The sequence below is a fragment of the Corvus moneduloides genome, chromosome 6 (assembly GCF_009650955.1).
Source record: "Corvus moneduloides isolate bCorMon1 chromosome 6, bCorMon1.pri, whole genome shotgun sequence".
Taxonomy (NCBI): Eukaryota; Metazoa; Chordata; class Aves; order Passeriformes; family Corvidae; genus Corvus; species Corvus moneduloides.
In genome coordinates this window covers 36,195,283-36,212,781 of record NC_045481.1, presented here as the reverse complement: position 1 = coordinate 36,212,781, position 17,499 = coordinate 36,195,283, and the positions used below count along the sequence as shown (strand labels likewise).

The window sequence follows — 17,499 nt, the reverse complement described above, 5'->3', positions numbered from 1 at the left end:
TTGGACAGCTCTGCACAGCAGGGCCGAGCTGTGCTGTGCCGCTCAGCCTAGGGACCGCTGAGAGGGCCAGCCCCAGCGGGGAGAACCCACACCAGCACTAGCTCGCCATCGCTTCTTGTCTCCTTGCCGGCTCTGCTTCTCTCTTGGTTACCCCAAGGCATGGGCAAGGTGGGTTGTGTCTCCGCACAGCCAGGTGTATTGGGAAGGATGGTCAGGGTGGTCAGGGATGGAGGAGCAATAAGGGAGGAGCAGTTTCACAAGACTCTTTAGGTAGGTCAGGAAACATCTGGCTCTTCTAGTAATGGATTGTGCAAGGATTTAAAAAAGAAGGTCATTCAGTCCATCTTATGCAGAGATGTATCTTCTGATCCAAAAGGAACTGCAGAGGGAGAGCCCTTTCCTTAAGCTCCCAGACTCTTCCTGGGAGATGCAGGTAGCAGTGCCTCATGCTCCGATCTCCTCCTGTCTGACTTAGAGATGTGAAAGAGATGGAAGCATCAGAGGGAATTCCAAGCATTGTCCTAGCTGGAAATATTAAGTGGTCAGAGATACCGGGCAGAGTCTCAGCAATCTTTCATTCACCATGGAGATTACCCTTTCTCTGCAAACAGGTGAGGTGCTCTGTGATCTAGCATCTGGGTGTGTCGTCTGGTGTCCAGCACTGAATGGCAACTACTCCTGCTGTTGAAGTAGTAGTGGCAACTACTCCTGCTGTTGAAACAACATTCCTTGGCTTACACTACTGGATTTGATCATGGGCTTGACCATATGTGGGAGGAGATGCTAAGGGAAAGGGTCCTGGAAGCTTCAGCAACAGTCCTTCTCCTCCATGCTTGGTGATGCAAGAGCAGTAGAAGAGAGTGAAGGTAAGGGGACTCATGTGTCCATCTTCTGTGCTCTCCTGTTCCCACCTGGGCAGCCTTTGATCCCAAGTTTCTGCAGTCCCAAGCTTCCACCCTGGGATGAGAAAGTAGTCAAGTTGCAAACCCTGGTTCTAACCAAAGCACAACAAATGACTCTAAGACTTTAAAATCTCAGTCTCTTTATTACAATTTTCATCCAAATAACAAAGAAGGTAAACGATCTTTCCCAAGGCTTAACCAGAGACAGCCCAGCATCCTGGCTATAGCAGCCATTCTTACACACTTCCAGCAGCACAGAGGTCAGAGATGTTTCCATTTGCAATGAGACATTCACCGTAAGAGCAGTGAAATCCCTGCTCCAAAATGGTCATTTGGGAGCTCAGCATGCCCTGAGGATAGCATATGCATGTAGAGACCACAGTGACATGGAAAACACTGTCAAGTATTAGAAGAATAGAAACCACCCAAGAAATGTAACTGTGCATTTTGCACATGGCCTGTTTTATCAAAGACTAATGCAAAAAACACCACTCCTTTTCTTGACACTTGAGCAAAAAGGTTGATGGGAGAACAGAAAAGGCAAACCCATTTATTTTCTGTGTTATGGATGTGCAAAGTCGTAGAAGATACTGTAGTTGTACTGGTACAGCTGTGACAAGGTTTGACCTGATAAATGTAGCAGAATTTATCAGATCTGGTTGTTCAAAGTTGAGTGTTGCTTGCACATTATTTGACAATTAAATACTTTTTGAAAAAAGCCTGGATCTGTGACCAAGCATGAACCTGAGCTTTAGAATAAGCCCTGAGCTCCCCACCCAGGACTGCCCGCTTGTGAAAAACAGGGTGGCTTCCTATGGGGTACAGAGGGAAAAAGGGAGGGTCTATGCAGTGCCCTGTTCCAGGGTAGGAGAGAATCTGAAAATTTTCCTTCCCTTGAGCCTGCAGAAGCTTGCAGACTTCAGTAGCATAATACTCACTTTTGACTACGCGGTCATCTTGTCCCACAATGAATAGGAACTGTGCCTCAGCTTTCTCCAGTGGGATCAGGCTTTGGTTGCCAGGAGCTTGAAAGGGATCATCAAGGACATCAGAATAATCAAGAATTTTGGAATTGGTGGCCTTAGCTTTGTGCACATATAAGGTCAAAGTGGGGATTGTTTTATCCTTGTAACAGAGAGGAATACATGTAGCAGCAACAGGGCCATTGAGGGAAACAACAGCCATGATGTTCTTCAGGAAGGCAGCCATGGCAAGGGACACTTCACCCCCTTTGGAGAAACCGAGCAGGCCAACCCCTGGACCCTTCACCTGGGAGATGGGAGGAAATGCTCATCAGCGCTGAGTTGAAAAGATTCATGGAGGTAACATTGTCTAATGCTGAGAGTTTGCAAAACCACATGAAGAAAGTGATGGCAATATTTACTTTTTCTTCTGGACAAGTGACAGGAACATCCTACACACAAATTTTTTCTACTCCCATGCAAAATGTTCCCTTATGATAGCCAAGAGAGAGCAAGCACAATGACACCAGTTGAGCTCTGGTTGCAAGAGAAAAGTAAGATTATTTAGAGCTAGCGTGGAAAAGTTTGGTAATGGGAGGCTGTAAGAAGGGACCGGGACTCACCCATATTGGACAGAGATAGTTTCAACCTGCTCAGAGATGTACCTGATGCTGCCCAAAGATGAGGGGGAGGTGTTTTTTATTTTGTTTTTATATCTCACTGTCTACTCTGTTATTTACTGGCAATAAATTAAATTAATCTTAAGTCAAGTCTGTTTTGCCCGTGATGTTAGTTGATGAATTATTCCCTGTCTTTATGCCTGTAAGGTTTCTCTGAGTTTCTTCACCTCTCCTGTTGCTAAAGGGGTTTGGTAGGTATCCAACAGCCAGCCAAGGTCAACCCACCACAGTTAGCTACCAGTAAAGGCTTTTTTCTTTATATTTTCTACACTAAGGGTTCACATGTGGGCATGTGGTGACAATTCATGAAAGCTGCTTCAAAAAATGCAGGTGTCTTCTCTCCACAACCTCCTCATCTTGTTATGTCTCAGTCACTCTGAGATGATGGTATCTGAATAGTTCCCATTCTCTGCCCTTCCAGTGCATACATGAGCATTCTGGCAGATCCTAGCTAAGCCAGATGAGTATTTCTGCAGCTTTCTCTAAAGTGGCAAAGTGACAGTCACGTGTGGGACTGCCAACTCCCCTCCCACTTTTTGTGCCCCGTGTAGTTGTTGTGAAACTCAATGATCTTTGTATCCTTTAAAAAGATGCAGTTCCTATGGCCCAAGGGTCCGATTATGAGAGCAAATAAAGACCTACTCTCTCAAAACTCTCCTGGTCCTGTGCATCTCCTCTTGCAAAAACTGGTGGATGTGCTCCCTGTACCTTCATTTGTGTTTCTGCACTGCTTGGAAGCATATGAAGGAACCCTCAGCATGGTCCTTGCCTTACAGCATGCAGAACATTCCCCTCCAATGCCTTTGGTGCCTGTGCTGTGCTGCCTGTACAACGTGGTCTTCAGGCCTGTGCTGTCCTGCACAGATCCCAAGCCCTATAGGAAACTCAGCCAGCTCTTCCTTACACAGGCAGCTCCCACCCAGGACCTGAGGTAACATGACCTATGTGGCCCTGCCCTTACCCAGCAGTGCAGAAAGACATTCCCTTGCGAACACTGTTTCTGTTTGACTGTAGATACTGTAAATAGAGCTGCTTCCTTATACAAGAATCTTACAGTACCTTGAAAGACTGAAAGGGGACAATCTCTTTTATGAAACATGTCTGCATGACACAGGGAAATGCTTCATTGCTTGGGGTTCTCAGCATCTAAAGGGATGTAAGATTAGTGCTAGCTCTAATAAACAGCATTTTTAGATACCTTATAAAATATGAGTGCTTTTCTTACTGGGATCATAATGGGCCACCACCTTCTAGTTCAAAAAAATTGGTATACTCTACAGGTCTCAGCAAGAAATACCTTTCTGCAGAAAGAACAATGAAGAAAAGAGAAACTCTGTGCCTGGCTAGTCCTGCATAAATCTGTGAGGAGTATGTGTAAGGTGTCTAGCCCAGGCAGTTTCCCTGGCGGAATTAAAAGCTGAGGAGGAATTACCAAAATGCCCCACCCCAACAGAACAGAGTCCAGGGAAAGGAAAAGCTAAGGAGATTTTGTGCTATCTTTGGTTGTTAATAAAGTGCTCAAAACAGACACGGAGGTGCTTGCAGCCATCACAGAAAGGGCTCCTGGTGCAGCTCTGCACCACAGCCCCCAAACAGCAAAGCTGCAGTGCTGGTGCCTGTGGTTCCATGGAGAGCACACAGAGCAGCCCAGGAAGGGCACCACTGAGACACGGGATATTTACCAGGGGCATAAATGGTGGGGCAAGGATGGCTGACCCTCTGGTGAAGATGAATAGACAGAGGGGTCAGAGGATGAGTGTGGCAACAGCATTTCTGTCCAGCCACTAGTGCTTCACAGAGCCAAGAGGCCCCAAGGGCACCTCAGCATATTCTTGTGTAGTACAATTTTACACAGCCCAAGTTTCAAGATTTAGCAAAAGCATACAGGCAAAAGAGGAAGGAAAGGTTGGCACTGTTTCAAGTATGGGATTGTTATAAATAAAATATGTAATTCGTGCTATTATATATAAAACTGAAATGTAATTAGACCCTACAGAGACCAGAGTTTCTAAATCCCTGCACCAGCCTGGCTGAGAGAAAAATTTCACAACACTAAAAGTATTTCTTTCACAATAAGTGAGGATTCCACCTAGGTGGGGTTGGATCTTATCACCGGGACATTTGCACCATGACGACTTGATCACCACACTCTGATATCTACATCGCATCTGATAAGGAATCGGACATTCCGGGAACTAAAAATAACTGTTCCGGGAACCAGAGATGGCCCATCCATCAGCAGAAATGGCCCACTCATCACCCAAGACAGACAATTCATCAGACCCAGGAAAGACTTTGTGCGGCCCAACTCCGGGACAAGAAAACTTCATGAATACGAGAAGAATAGCATTAATTCGGACTCTACCCAAAAACTGTATAAGAAGGAACCAGCCAAAGCAGCACTTGTGAACTTGGGAGATCTGATGCGATAGAGATCAGATCTATGCGTGTTCACCCAGCTCTGACCCCGGGCTCGGTGCTGTTTTTCTCCATCTTGAAACCGGTATTTCAGTCGCATAATAAATGTCATTTTTTTATTAATTTTGATTCGGCAATTTTGTTTATATTAGGATCTTGGAGGACACAGCGTATACTTAAATCCCAAACAGTTAAGAGTGCATGGGTGCCATCTATGCAAAACCTGGATAACCCAACAGCTCAGAGAGCACAGAGTAATGCACCCTGCTCATTGTGAATATAGCTTCAAGAGGCTTTAAAGACAGAATATCCCTCACCTGCTGACTGCTATGATAAAATAGCATTGTGGAAAAGTGTTTCAGAGGTTTGCCAGTATTTATGGGAATTGGCCACACATCCAGGCATGTATTCAATTAACTTGATAGGTCCTAAAATGAAACTTTCTTCATCCAGCAGAAAAAAACCCCCATATTGAAGGGTGCCCCATTTGCCTTGAAAGGACCAATAATTTCATTGCTAGGGGCTGCTGTGGGAAAACCAGTGGGGGAGGATATTTTACCTACATTAATGGACTGAAAAGGAAGCAAGTGAGCCTGAAGCATTTCAAATGCAGCAGATCATGTTTGCCTGAGAAAATCTTGCTGCACCATTCAATAAGGGCAGGGCCACATAGGTGGGTGTAATTGCTTAAACTGAGTGGCAGCTGCCTGAAGGCTCCACTTTTACAAAGAGCAAACATGTGACCAAGCGATCCTCACAACACAGCACGGGCCTGAAGGCCACACCATATATGCAGCAAAAGCACAGAGAATGGTGATCATCACCAAATATGCCTATGAATAGTATTTCCTGCAGCAGAGCAGGCTGCCTTAAAATACTGTGAAAACATGACAGTGATTTACAAGACTGCAAGAAAGTTCACTACCTTCCTGAAATTACCTAGGGTGTAGTAACACGGCTGGTGAACAGAAGATAACCAACTCCCTTCTCTAGGCACTCAGCCATGCAGAATTGCTCCTAGAGCAAATATTTATTGTAATCAGAACATTTCATTTCTCCACCCAGATGAAATGCTGAGACCTGAACTGCTGATTCACATCTAGTAGGCATAAGGCAAGACCAAGACAGAACACTTTCTAAACAAGTGTATGTTTATTTTGTGAAGAAGTAAGAGTTAGACTTGTGCCAGAGGCTTCTTTGTAATCAGAATACCCTTCTCAAACAGAAGTGTAGCTAGAGAAATCTTTTCCTCCAAGGTTTCACATGGAAGGTTATCCACACTGACGTGATTTGGATAGGAAGACAGGAGAAATTCGATACTGTCTGTATACTCGGGATCTAGCTCAAAGAACTTGGGTTCTTCCTTATGATACACTCTTGAGTTTTCTGTTGTGTAGTACAGCATCACACCGGATTCTTCATTACACAGTCTAACAATGCCATGACGGAGCAGGCGTACTTCGGTGTCTTTTGTTATCAGGATATCAACATTGCATGGGCCTCCATCTTGCCACCGTGCTGGGAAGCCATAGACACTCTGCACCTTTTCACTTTGTGTGAGCACTGGAGGGAGACAGTCATGAAGAAACGACTTGGCTCTCTGATCCACAGCAGCGTCGATGGGTGCATAGTCAACAAGTTTCTTTATCAGGCTCTGCACCTTCTCCACAAAGGCTGTTCGGCGAGCATCGACTGTGTCTGAGTTAGCCACCCCCATATACCGCAGGTAGTCCATGGGAAGCCCTCGTCGGAACTCCACGTCTTCCTCCAGGGCCATCTGCAGGGCAGCTGGGAGTAGCTTCTCCAGAAAGTCCCCCCAGGAATTCCTCTGGTAGGAAGACACAGTGATGTGGAGCGAATGCGCATCAGGGAGACAATTGCCCTGGTGGATAAAGCCACGGGGGAAGTACAGCAGGTCCCCGGCCTCTAACACTGTCTCCAGCACGGGCTCACCAAGTTCAGCCTGCGTGAGATTTGCGCTGGAGAACTGGGGCAGCACCTCGGCATCTGTCCGGGGGCTGTAGACACGCCAGTGCTTCTTCCCCTCCAGCTGCAGCACAAAGGCCTCGATGTCATCATAGTGGGGGGCAAAGCCCTGCGTATTCGGGGGTGTGAGGTAGGTGTTGGCCCCTGCCATGCTGCCAAACTGCTCCTGCAGGATGGAGAGGAAGTGCCAGACGGTGGGGGAGAAGGCCTGCGGGCAGAGGAGGCGCAGGGAGCAGCCATTCTGGTAGAAGTCCCACACGACGGCGGGCAGGGCTCTGCCGGAGGGGTTGTGTGTCTCCCGCATCCCCTCGGCATAGCTGGTCACATCTAGGTGGGTGCCGAAGTGAACCTCTCCGCGTCGCAGGGCGGCGTCGAAGTCGGCCGTGGAGAAGAGCCCCGCGTAGTAGCCGGGGTCGCCCCGCCGCACCAGCAGCGGCGCCCGCTCCCAGTGCCGCCCCAGGAACTCCGCCGGCGCCACTGGGGCCAGCAGCCAGCGGAAGAGCTCGGCCGCCCGCTGCCGGCTGTCCTCCAGCCGCGCCAGCCGCCGCAGCAGCTCCGACACGCCACCGCCGTCCCCCCCCGCCTGCCGCGGGCCGCCCGGCATCGCCGCGGGACCACCCCGCGGCTTCGCGTCAGGCCCGGCAGCCGCCGCCCCGGGCCGGAGCTCCACGGGGGCCTCCGCAGGGAGCTCCACGCGGCTCGGGAGCGCGGCGGGCGGCGGCTGCTGCGGCGGCGTCTCCGGCTCCGAGCCGCCTCCTCCCGCCCGGTCGCGCCTCGGGCGGGCCTTGGCCCGCTTGCGGCCGGCGGGCAGCGGCGCCCCGCGGCGGCGCCGCTCCATCCGCCCGCGCCCCGCCACCCGGCGGTACACGGCGAGTGCCGAGAGTCGCCCCAGCTCCCGCCGCTGCTCCGCCGCCATGGCCGCCACGCCCCACCCCGCCGCTTCCGCCGGGAGCGCCCCGCGCACGGGATGGAGCCCGCGCGTCTGCCCCGGAAGGGCGTGTTCCATGTGTGCGTGTGGTGCGGTATGGAGCAGAATGCCTTATGTTTTGTCATCGCCTCCGCTTAAAATGTGCTGGGTGTATTTGCTTCCCCCGCCCCGCAGAAGAGGAGAGGCGATTCCCCTTGGTAAGATGTAGGCAGGTCTGTTCTTTGGCTGGGAAGCTTCGTTCTGGAAGTGTGCTCTAAACACGTTAAGAAAGTTTTTTTTTTTTTCTGAAGGCATACCATAAGGATACGCTTTTAGACAGCGTGGAACTATTTTGCGACCTAATGAGGTGAGATGAGGTAACACTTATTTCATAAGGTCCTGTTGCACAAGAAATAGAAACCCAATGGAGCCAATTCTAGTGTGCCATCCCCCGTCCCCTTTTCTTCTTGTGCTTCTAATGGTGATGGCAGCTGAAAGGCTATATCGTCTCAAAAGGATCCCATAAACCCAAAAGGCTGTCATGTCACACAGTGGTTTGGGGTTTTTTTCTTTTTTTTCCCAAATCCACTTGCTGCCTAATAACCTGGCAAGACCTTTGTTTCCTCTCCATCTCTCTCCTAGGCCCGAGGCTTCCCAGAAGGCCAGCGTTAGTGATGCTGGGCAGCCTGAGGGCTGCTCTGTGCTTCCAGAGACTGCAGCTTCAGCATAGGAAGCTTTGCTGGAGGGGTAGAGCAAGACTGTGCTTGAGGCAAAGGTGAAAAACTGTAGGGGTTTGTATCGCCAGACTATGTTTCTGACCAAGAACAAGCTTCAGCTCAAGAAATTCAATATGCAGTACTTTCGTGAGAAGAATCTTTGATGAACTGCAGTAATTCATGGGAATGAATTTTGCATGAGAATTTCATCTCCAGAGGCTGCTGTGAGTCTAAAGCACATAACTGCAGCAATTACCCAAGTGTGCCCAGGAACCCTCTGGTTCACGGCATGTTATTAACCTCTCACAGATATGAATATCAGCTGCACACAATATGTTAAACAGCTAACATTCACAAGGTATGTGCAGATCTGCTGCATGAGCTACTTAGTGTATCAGGCATAGGATATAAAGCTGAAAAGAGAATTTTCACCTCTTGCCAGGTTTCAACTCAGACTTACATTTCAATTTTACCACAACTTAGGAGCAGGAATCAGTTAGGGTTAATGAGGATAAGTTCAGCTGTTAAGTCTCAGTTCTAGAATAGATGCAGATATCTTAAACATTTAAGGTTGTTTGAATTGCCTTAAAACCAACACAAATCAGTCTCAGAGTCCACCAGTGTGGACTAAGCAATGAAGGCCTTTTTTGTATATATGCAATAGCAACCATTTTAATTTTGGAGATATTTTTCTGACTGAGTTCTTCGGGCACAGCCTTCGTGGCCAAAGCTGCGTGAAGAGCAACGGCAGTAGAAGACTGTCCTGTTTGTGCCACGACGATTTTAGTTAATGGAGACTGATTTTAGGCGTGCACAGGCAACACTTCAGCCTCGGATTTCACGCCTGGACCGTTTCCGGCTTTGCCAGCAGGTGGCAGAGGCCGACCGGCGCTCTGCACCCTTGCGCTGGGAACGCGCCGAGGGGACACCGCATCTGCCTGGCAAGGTGACCCGCGTGCATGGGGTTTACAGCGGGAGGGGAGTGCACGCAGCCTGTGCGTGCATGTGTAGACTGGAAGAGAAGGGAAGGGTGAACTCTATTTCAGTCCACTCTTTGTTTCCCCAAGGTTAAGCCCTGCTTACCAGAATAATCTTATCAGCTGAAACCATTTCAACAGAACTGGACCCTTAACAAAATCGAGATGCAAGCGCATGAAATATGGTAAAAGTTAGGCGTTGTATGCTTTAGTTATACCTAAGCATGGCTAAAGAGGCTTGGGAGGGGAAAGACACTTGAAAAACCTGGGCATCTGGATTGTTATTTGTGTTACTGCCTAATTTACTGGAGTGCAACTGATCCTTCTGAGAAGAAGCCAGGCACTGTACACAGAGCCTGACCTGAGTTACACCAGAATATCTGTAATGACAGCAGCAAAGCTGCTCTGGATGTTTACCAGTACAGGGGGTTCAAAGTCTCATTTGAGGGCCCAGATCTTCATAGGGATGTCACTTTCTACTGCTGAGAGACAGTTGATTGACAATGGATTTTTTTTTGATGTATAACAAAGTCTCTGAGTGAAGGACACAGTAGAAAATAATAGTGGTGAAATCTCTATAACAAGAAAACATTTCTTTCAACAATTTAGTCTTTCTAATAATAAATGCTTTCAAGAATAAAAAACGTTGCTATTTTTCTGTGTGACACACGAAAGGGTTTTGACCTAGGGCAAAAAGAGAGAGCTTCAGTATCACTTACAGAGTAATCATATGGTTGTTTAGGAGTTTACGTGCGATTTGCATTCATTGTCCAAAATTTCAAGGGAATTTGTCTAAAGAAAGAAGTGTCATTTACAGTTCTTTAAATAAACAAAAGGAAAGTAATACAGATTTCGGAATGATTAGGTGATCCCTTGCTGCTGCTCACACAGAATAGCAACTGGAGGCTCAATTAAATTTCTTAATTAGAATTTAGCACAAAGTTACTTGGATTTTATGAACATATAAGCTGCATTGCCAAGAGTCACACATGTTTTATTTAAGAGGACATATAATGTGGTGAGTACAATCTATTAGAGAGTCACAAGTGACTTCAAAAGAAGTAAGTAAATGGCACCTTAAAGAGATGTAGGGTTCATGTAGTATTTTATTATGCCATTCAAATAAGGGAAGTCTCAGATTTAAACAGCAGTTTGGGTAAGGCCTGATCCTGCAAAGCTATGAGCAGTCTTCTTTAATGAGTGGAAAGGGCAAAATTCTTTGCTGTTTCCTGTGTGTTTGATACTCAGTTGTTCACCACCATGCAAACTTTCTCTGTGTTCCCGGTGAACCATTAATGTAAACCAGTCACTTTTAGAAAGCTAAGACCAGTTTAATCCTTTTTCTCATTATTACTTTGCTGGCAACCTTCCTTTTGCACCATCATTTTTGTTCTCATGCCAAAACTAATACCTAGTAAGGATAAGGAACATTTCAAGCCTTCACTAATAGGTTTGCTTTGCTGAAAGTCTTTCTCACACAGCCTAGCTACATCCACTATGTCATCACTGGAAGGACACTGGGCTGGATTGTGAAGCCTGCTCCTTGTTGTGAAAGCTATAAAGTTCACTGCCAGATAACAAGACTGAAAGCTAATTCAGGAACTGTTTCTCAAGAGCTATCCTCTGGCCTCCCTCATCAGAGTGAATGCACTCACTCACTGAAGCATCTTTTGGCAGCGACTTTGGCCTCCCTCCAGCTGTTTCTGTCTTCTCAGGGATTTTCTTCAGTGACTGGTTGTAGTCTTTAATCCTGGTTATCTTGTACAAGGAGCCCCACTGAGAAAAGAAGCCTTCCCTGCCATGGAACAGCCAAATTAAAGCACATTTGTAAAAATTGTAATTAGAAGGTCCTGTCCTCCCTATGAAATGATCTTTTTGGAGGGGTTTAGAAGCACAGACGTTTTCTTTTGTACCATGTGACACTAAAATAGATACATTGGAATTAAAGCTGAATTAAAATAATGTATTAAAGTAGGATCCTTGACTGAGTTTACTCACCCCCTTGACAGGGCACATGTACTTGAAAATTTTGAAATAATTTAATGAAGGTTTTTGTGCTTTTATTAGATGCCATCTAGCATTTGGTAGCATTGAGGAGATACCATCTGCAGTGACTCCATAGGCAGTGATTAAACACAAAGCAGCAGACTCCAAGGCTCCAGCAGAAGGAGAGAAATAAATGGCCATGACGAGAAAGTCCCCATCCTAAAATGAAGGAAGAGAGAACCTGAATGAAATATTTGCCCTGTGGGATTAACCACATCTAAAGAACCAAGACAGAAAGTACAGTCAAACTCTTCCTGCATAAATCACATATCTTGTGCTAGAGAATATCCTTTTGATATGCACAGATCATGGCTCTTGACAACCTGTTTGGCTGATGCTTTTCCACGGAAGACAGGTTTTAAAGGATTCTTGCTCTTCATATCCCTTCTGTACTAATGATGGCAACTGCATAGCTTTGCTCATTAAATACATTTATGCCTACTATTTCAAGATTAACATATAGCTATGCTAACATAGGGCAGGACTATTCAACATTTGCTTCTCCTGTAAGCTTCTCCTAGTCAGAAGCCTTGTAAAAAGACTTTACCTTTTGTTTCCTATACTGAAGTTTTTCTGAAGTATTCTGAAATTGCTTGCTCACCTCGGGTGCAGCACTACCAAGATGAAAATATTATGCAAACAGAATGCCTTGGTTTAGCAACCATATTGTTGAGATCTGCTCAGAGCACAATAGGAAAAAGTCCCTGTAGTACTTGCTTATTTGCTTCCCATAGTAGATTTGTGTTGCTACTAGCCAATATGGCACCTTACAGAAGGTGAACATTTCTAGTGCTCATCCACACACACAAGCTCCTATTGTTTTATATATACTGCCAAAAAGATGGAATTCCTCTTGGTGAGCATAAAAATGCGTATGTGGTAGTATTTATACTGGTATGGCTTGTTCCTAGAAGGGATAATATTATGGTGTGATTAGAGAAGGGAGATTTAATCACTGACGTTATTTTAGATAACCAATAGGGAGGAACAATGTTAAGCCTCTGGGTATCTGCAATGGGGATAAAGGAGTTTGCATTGTCATGAATGTGTGTGTAATATATTCTCAGATCCTTAGGGGATAGCGTACTATCCTGCTGTCCCACTGAGTCCAGGAAAGGTCTTGGCTAGAAAGGCACAGCTGACAGGAGTCAGTGGGCATGACAGGAACAGTCAAGTCCATTAATCTTGTGTATTACACAGGGAGCCCTGTCTCGGTCTTAAAGGAAAGGTGATAAGGGGCAAATTGGGTTTGTTTTCTTGTCAATGCTATGAACTATCTTCCAATTCTTTGTTATCCATAAGGATCAAAGCATTTGAAGCGTTGCTTCCAGTATCAGACCTTGGAGAATTAATTTCCCCCCCTCCCACAGAAACGCTGTGGGAAGACTGGAAGACTGAGTACACAGAATGTGCCTTGGACCCTCAGCACAGCACTGTGAATGTGCAGCTTGCTATGCTGGATGCTCAGCTTGTCCAGCTAAGTGACCTCTAGGGTCATCTTCCTTTCCTTTCCCACCACAGCCCCTTTCCCTTCCGTCACCAATGGCCATATGGGGAGGTCAAGTTATCAGCTGAGCAGAGAAAGCAGTAATGGCAACAAATGAATTTAGCTATCTAATAAATATTTGTAAAAGCTATAAATAGCTGAAGCATACATTAGATTTTATTTACAATAGCATGTCCTGGCCTTTTCCTTTGTACTTCATTTGGAAGTAGAGCTTCTCGATAATATGGGAATTGTTCATTAGGAATTAAGGTTTAGGGCACCATGTTTTATAAAAATTTCTGTCAAAAATCCAGAGGCTATGAATAAGATGAAGGTACTGGGAATACAGTATTTTAAGAACTACGTTAAGTCAGGAATGTTTTCATAAAATCAGAAGAAAACTTAGAACTGGTAGAAATGTCTTATCCTCTAGTCATTTTTGAATATTTGAGAGGGAAGGCAGCTCTCTGCCTTGATTTGTCTTTTCTTGGAAAGCAAAGGTATATGCAAAAAGATGTAAGGAAAACTCCTGCATCTTCTCAGTTTAATTTCTGAACAAGGGATGACTTGGGGGTCAGAGCATCAGTCTGAAACTCAGAGTCAGTGCCATACTCATACTTCTGCCTGAGCACTTCCTATGTAAACTTGGTAAATGATTTTTGCGCGATGCTCTGAAATTCCCAGTTATTTCGGTTGCTTTGTTTCCTGGATGTTTGCCAGCCAGCATTAAGGCCCGTGTTCTTTGTTGCTGTGTTTCTTTGCTTGATTCAGAAACAAAGAGGAATAAGGGAGATGGCGTATGCAGGGAGAACATAATAATGCAGAGAAACATCATGTAATCTTTGCATTTCAATTACCTGATTTCCACCCCCCCCCCCCCAGCTGAATGCACCGGCAACTGTTCTGGCTTGCATTTTGGATGAAGTAGCTGCTTGAAAGTCTGCTGAGAGGAGGCAGCTATTGGAAATACGCATTCCGGATAACGCGTTCAGGCCAAGCCCCGTATGTGCAGTCGCAAGCGTGCTGCTCCCCAGAGGATTCGATTCCCCTGGGTAACTTCCCTTTGAAAGGCAGCCTCCCTGCTGAATTCAGTGCCTGGTACTGTCTGCACCTCGAACGTGGAGGCATGCTAGTATTTCTTGGACCGAAGGAAGGATATGCCGAGAATATTCTGGTTCTCAGAAAGTCTTAATCTTGGAGGTTAAAGGAGCCTGCTTGCGTTTTTCCTGCAAGCCTGGCCTCTGGCTGATGTAGGATACTACGGTTTCTGGAGAGCTGGCACTAGCAGCACGTCTCACTGCAGCCCCGAGGGAAGGCGTCAGTCACCAAATACAGTTTATCGGGGGGAAACCAACGTGGCACTGGGGCTGCGAGAGCCATCCTCATCCTGGTGCCACCACTGCCGCAGCTGTGAGGAGACAAGAGCCACGGCTGAACCGAACCGGAGACGGGCGGTGGAAGGCACATCCCGCCTTGGCGCATCAGCGGGACGCCGGCCGGGGGTCCCCGAGAGCCACCGGGCCCCGGCCCTGACCCCGGCACGGCAGCGGCCGCCGCCTTCCCACCGCACCGCGCCGCCCAGCCCCACTGGGGGGGTGGGCCCAGCGCCGCAGTGGCACCTCGGGCAGCCAATCCTGGCACGCCGTTCCCACCGCGTCAGCCAATCAGAACCGACAGCGAGAGATTGGGGGCGCCAGAGCCCCGGCGTGAATAAAACACCCGGGACCTGTGGGGCGGGGATGGGCGGGGCCGAGGCTTTGATGGACGGCTTCTCGCACCAATCCGAAGGGCGGACTTCGGGGCGGGTGGCCAATGGGCCGCCGGAGTAGGCGTGGCTGGCGGCGGGGGCGGGAGCGGCGGCCGGGGGGCGGGGGCGGAGCGGCGGCGGTGGCGGCGCTGCTCGGTGGCGACGGGCGGCGGAGGAGGCGCCGGAGGGAGGCGGCTGCGGGCAGCAGGTGAGCACGGCCGGGCCGCGATGTGGGGAAGGGCCTTCGCCGCGGCGGCCGGAGCCGCGGGCGGGCGTGACGGGGCCGTGCCGAGCCCCGCGGGGCGCGGGTGGGTCCGGCGGCGGGGGGGGCGCTGGAGGCGGGGAAGCCTGAGGGGCCGGAGGGGATGAAGGGGGCCAGGGGTACCCCGGGAAAGTGCGTGCGGAGGCCGGGGGCGATGTGGGAGCGCCCTCCGGTCCCCGCCCCGGCGGGGGGCGGTGGGGTGGGGCGCGATCCCCGGGGTGCGGTGGAGCGGGGGCCCGGCGCAGGTGGAGCCTGCGGGGGGCGGCCGCGGCACCGAAGGGCCCTGCGGCGAGCACCAAGCCGCTGGCCCGAGGGAGCGACCCCCGGGGCGGCGCCGCTTCATGGGGCTCTCCCGGGGCTGCCTCCAGTGCCTGCGGTCTCTCCTAGGCCTTGAATCCCGGCCAGGTTTCCGTCAGAGGGTCCCTCCGGCGCGGCCGCTCCCGGGCGCTTTGTATCGCTTGCCGCCCCTGCGCGGCCGTGGGAGCGAGTGGGGGCTCCGGAAAGTAGGGGCTTCCCCGAAACCCGCCGCCCCGTCTCAGCTGGGGCTGGGGCGCTGTGAAGTTCAGGAGGCGTCGGGACGAGGCTTTGAGGCGATGGCGCTGACGACCCAGTCTGGCAGCGGGAGTTGTAGGGGAAAGGGCCCCTGTGAGCAGCGGGGCTCGTCTCTTTTCACCCGGTTCGTGGCTTGGCCGGTGCCTCAGTGCGTGTGCGGCAGCTCGCCAGGCTGCACAAAGGAACAGCCGGCTGGGTTCGGCCCGTCCTGCGGGCGCAAGAGGGATGTATGAGCAACAGCGGGCGGGGCGGGGGCTGCCGCGGGCCCGGGGAGCATCGCCTCGCTCCGTGCTCGGTGGGTCACGAAGGGTTAAAATGCAGCTCCCGTTCGGAATGCCCTTAACTCCTTTTATTGCGCTCACGGAGATGAACAGTCTTCAAGAATGAAATGATGCATCTCTCACAGGAGAGTTAATGTCTTGCAGCAGCTCCAGTGTACAACTCCTTCGGTCCAGTAGATTTATGTAACCTGCTCATTAATGGTTTATGAAATGATAAGGGAGCTTTTCTGTGTGCTGCTGTGTTTTCTGTGTTGTTGTCAATATTTCCTAATTCAGCTGTCTGGAGTAGGGGAAGCTTATAGCTGTCAACAGTGTCTATTTGTACCATTTAAGGGATTTTGTTTTGCTCTCTTGTTTTGTATTTTGATCATTCTGCATTTCGGGATAGGCTCCTGAATGAGGAGAGGGAGTAAAATGGAAGGCACAGTCATTCTCTTTGGCTATAGTAATACTTTAGGTATGACTTGTAACAAAAAATGTAAATATTTAAATGGATTTCTGACTCAGTTCTATTTGACTTATTGATCTATGGTTACTGCTAAAATGGTCTTTATGATTATGCAGAAGTTAATAGTTACCATAGAGAAACAGTATTGTTTTTCTGTTCATCAGTGAATTTTTTCCATTTCTTCATCTCTTGGCAATTCTCTGTGGAAGTGCTGTTTTTTTTCCTTCGCAAAAGTCTTACAGAAGAAATAAAAATGTGAACGAAGTCCAAAACAATGAATTTCAGATGTGTTTATCCTTGCCTGTGATTCTAAGACTCTTGGTACCCCGAGTTATCCTACAGTAAAATCTTTTTAATCTGTAATTGCATAAAGTGTTGGTTTTAAGCCTCAGTAAAAATACAGATTTACAGAACTCTAAACATAACACATCAAAGATTATTTTTTCCTAAAGTATACATGTGAAATGCAATTCAAATCAGCCATGTAAATGCTTACTAGCAGAAAATGTATTTTTCATCCTGGGAATTGCATTCCTGAATTTATTATTTAGCTTAAATGTGTGGAAACTGAAGGCGCATGTAAACTAGACAGAGCAGACAAGTTTGTTTATCTTCTCAACCTAGTGTTGTGAAACCTTCTGATTTTGTGTTAGTAGCTTGACAGCATTATGCATTTAGGAAGAAAGAACCCAAACCAGCAAGCCACGTTGGGCTCTTAAAACTTGCCAGACTTTTAAGTCTTACATTTTGTAGTTTGATAGAGCTGCGTGGTGTCAGAATGCTCTGTAAGTAATTTTCTTTCCCACCATAATGGATGTGATGGGATAAAAACTTTCTGAAATTGTAGTGAAAGCCTTTACAAAAGTGCTTCCCTCCCCAGGAATAGAAGCTATTGGGAAAAACATGTTATAGCAGATATTTTATTGTGTGTTTGTGAGAGCTTATTACAGCACTGTGCAGGATCCTTGAATTCTGCCTATAGCAGAATTTTATTCCACTAGTGATATTGATGGAGCTGCATAACATTGGGAAAAAAATTAATTGCTCTAATGCTATAGAAATTAAATCTTCTGCCCTCTAGAAAATATGTTTTACAGAATCTATCAAGTAAGAGATTGGCAGCCTAAGC

General features: G+C 48.0%; 3 protein-coding genes across 10 annotated transcripts in view; 1 reads left to right on the top strand and 2 right to left on the bottom strand.

Moving 5' to 3' along the window:
* Positions 1–1,589: 1,589 nt before the first annotated feature.
* On the bottom strand, positions 1,590–5,062 carry LOC116445974 (putative acyl-coenzyme A thioesterase 6). The gene is made up of 2 exons (XM_032113169.1): positions 4,910–5,062; positions 1,590–2,171 (listed from the first exon to the last, which is right to left on the bottom strand). Exons 1-2 carry the CDS (start codon positions 5,060–5,062, stop codon positions 1,590–1,592), a joined length of 735 nt encoding a protein of 244 aa, XP_031969060.1.
* A 1,030-nt stretch (positions 5,063–6,092) lies between these two features.
* RIOX1 (ribosomal oxygenase 1) lies at positions 6,093–7,969 on the bottom strand. Its single transcript, XM_032113075.1, has one exon. It carries the CDS (start codon positions 7,952–7,954, stop codon positions 6,137–6,139), a length of 1,818 nt encoding a protein of 605 aa, XP_031968966.1. The 5' UTR covers positions 7,955–7,969; the 3' UTR covers positions 6,093–6,136.
* Positions 7,970–14,961: 6,992 nt separating this feature from the next.
* NUMB (NUMB endocytic adaptor protein) overlaps positions 14,962–17,499 on the top strand; it is a 92,853-nt gene continuing 90,315 nt past the window's right edge. For all 8 annotated transcript variants that reach the window (XM_032111073.1, XM_032111068.1, XM_032111066.1 and 5 more), the window contains exon 1: positions 14,962–15,035. The gene's annotated coding sequence lies outside the window, so the exon portion shown is untranslated. The remainder of the gene's footprint in view (positions 15,036–17,499) is intronic.

What these genes read in the sequence shown, in the direction of transcription:
- LOC116445974 (XM_032113169.1), bottom strand. Translation starts at nt 5,062, where the DNA reads ATGCGACTGAAATACCGGTTTCAAGATGGAGAAAAACAGCACCGAGCC. An exon ending in CCTTCTTATACAGTTTTTGG is followed by an intron (nt 2,172 to 4,909) that starts GTAGAGTCCGAA and finishes CCCATCTCCCAG; the next exon opens with GTGAAGGGTCCAGGGGTTGG.
- RIOX1 (XM_032113075.1), bottom strand. Translation starts at nt 7,954, where the DNA reads ATGGAACACGCCCTTCCGGGGCAGACGCGCGGGCTCCATCCCGTGCGC.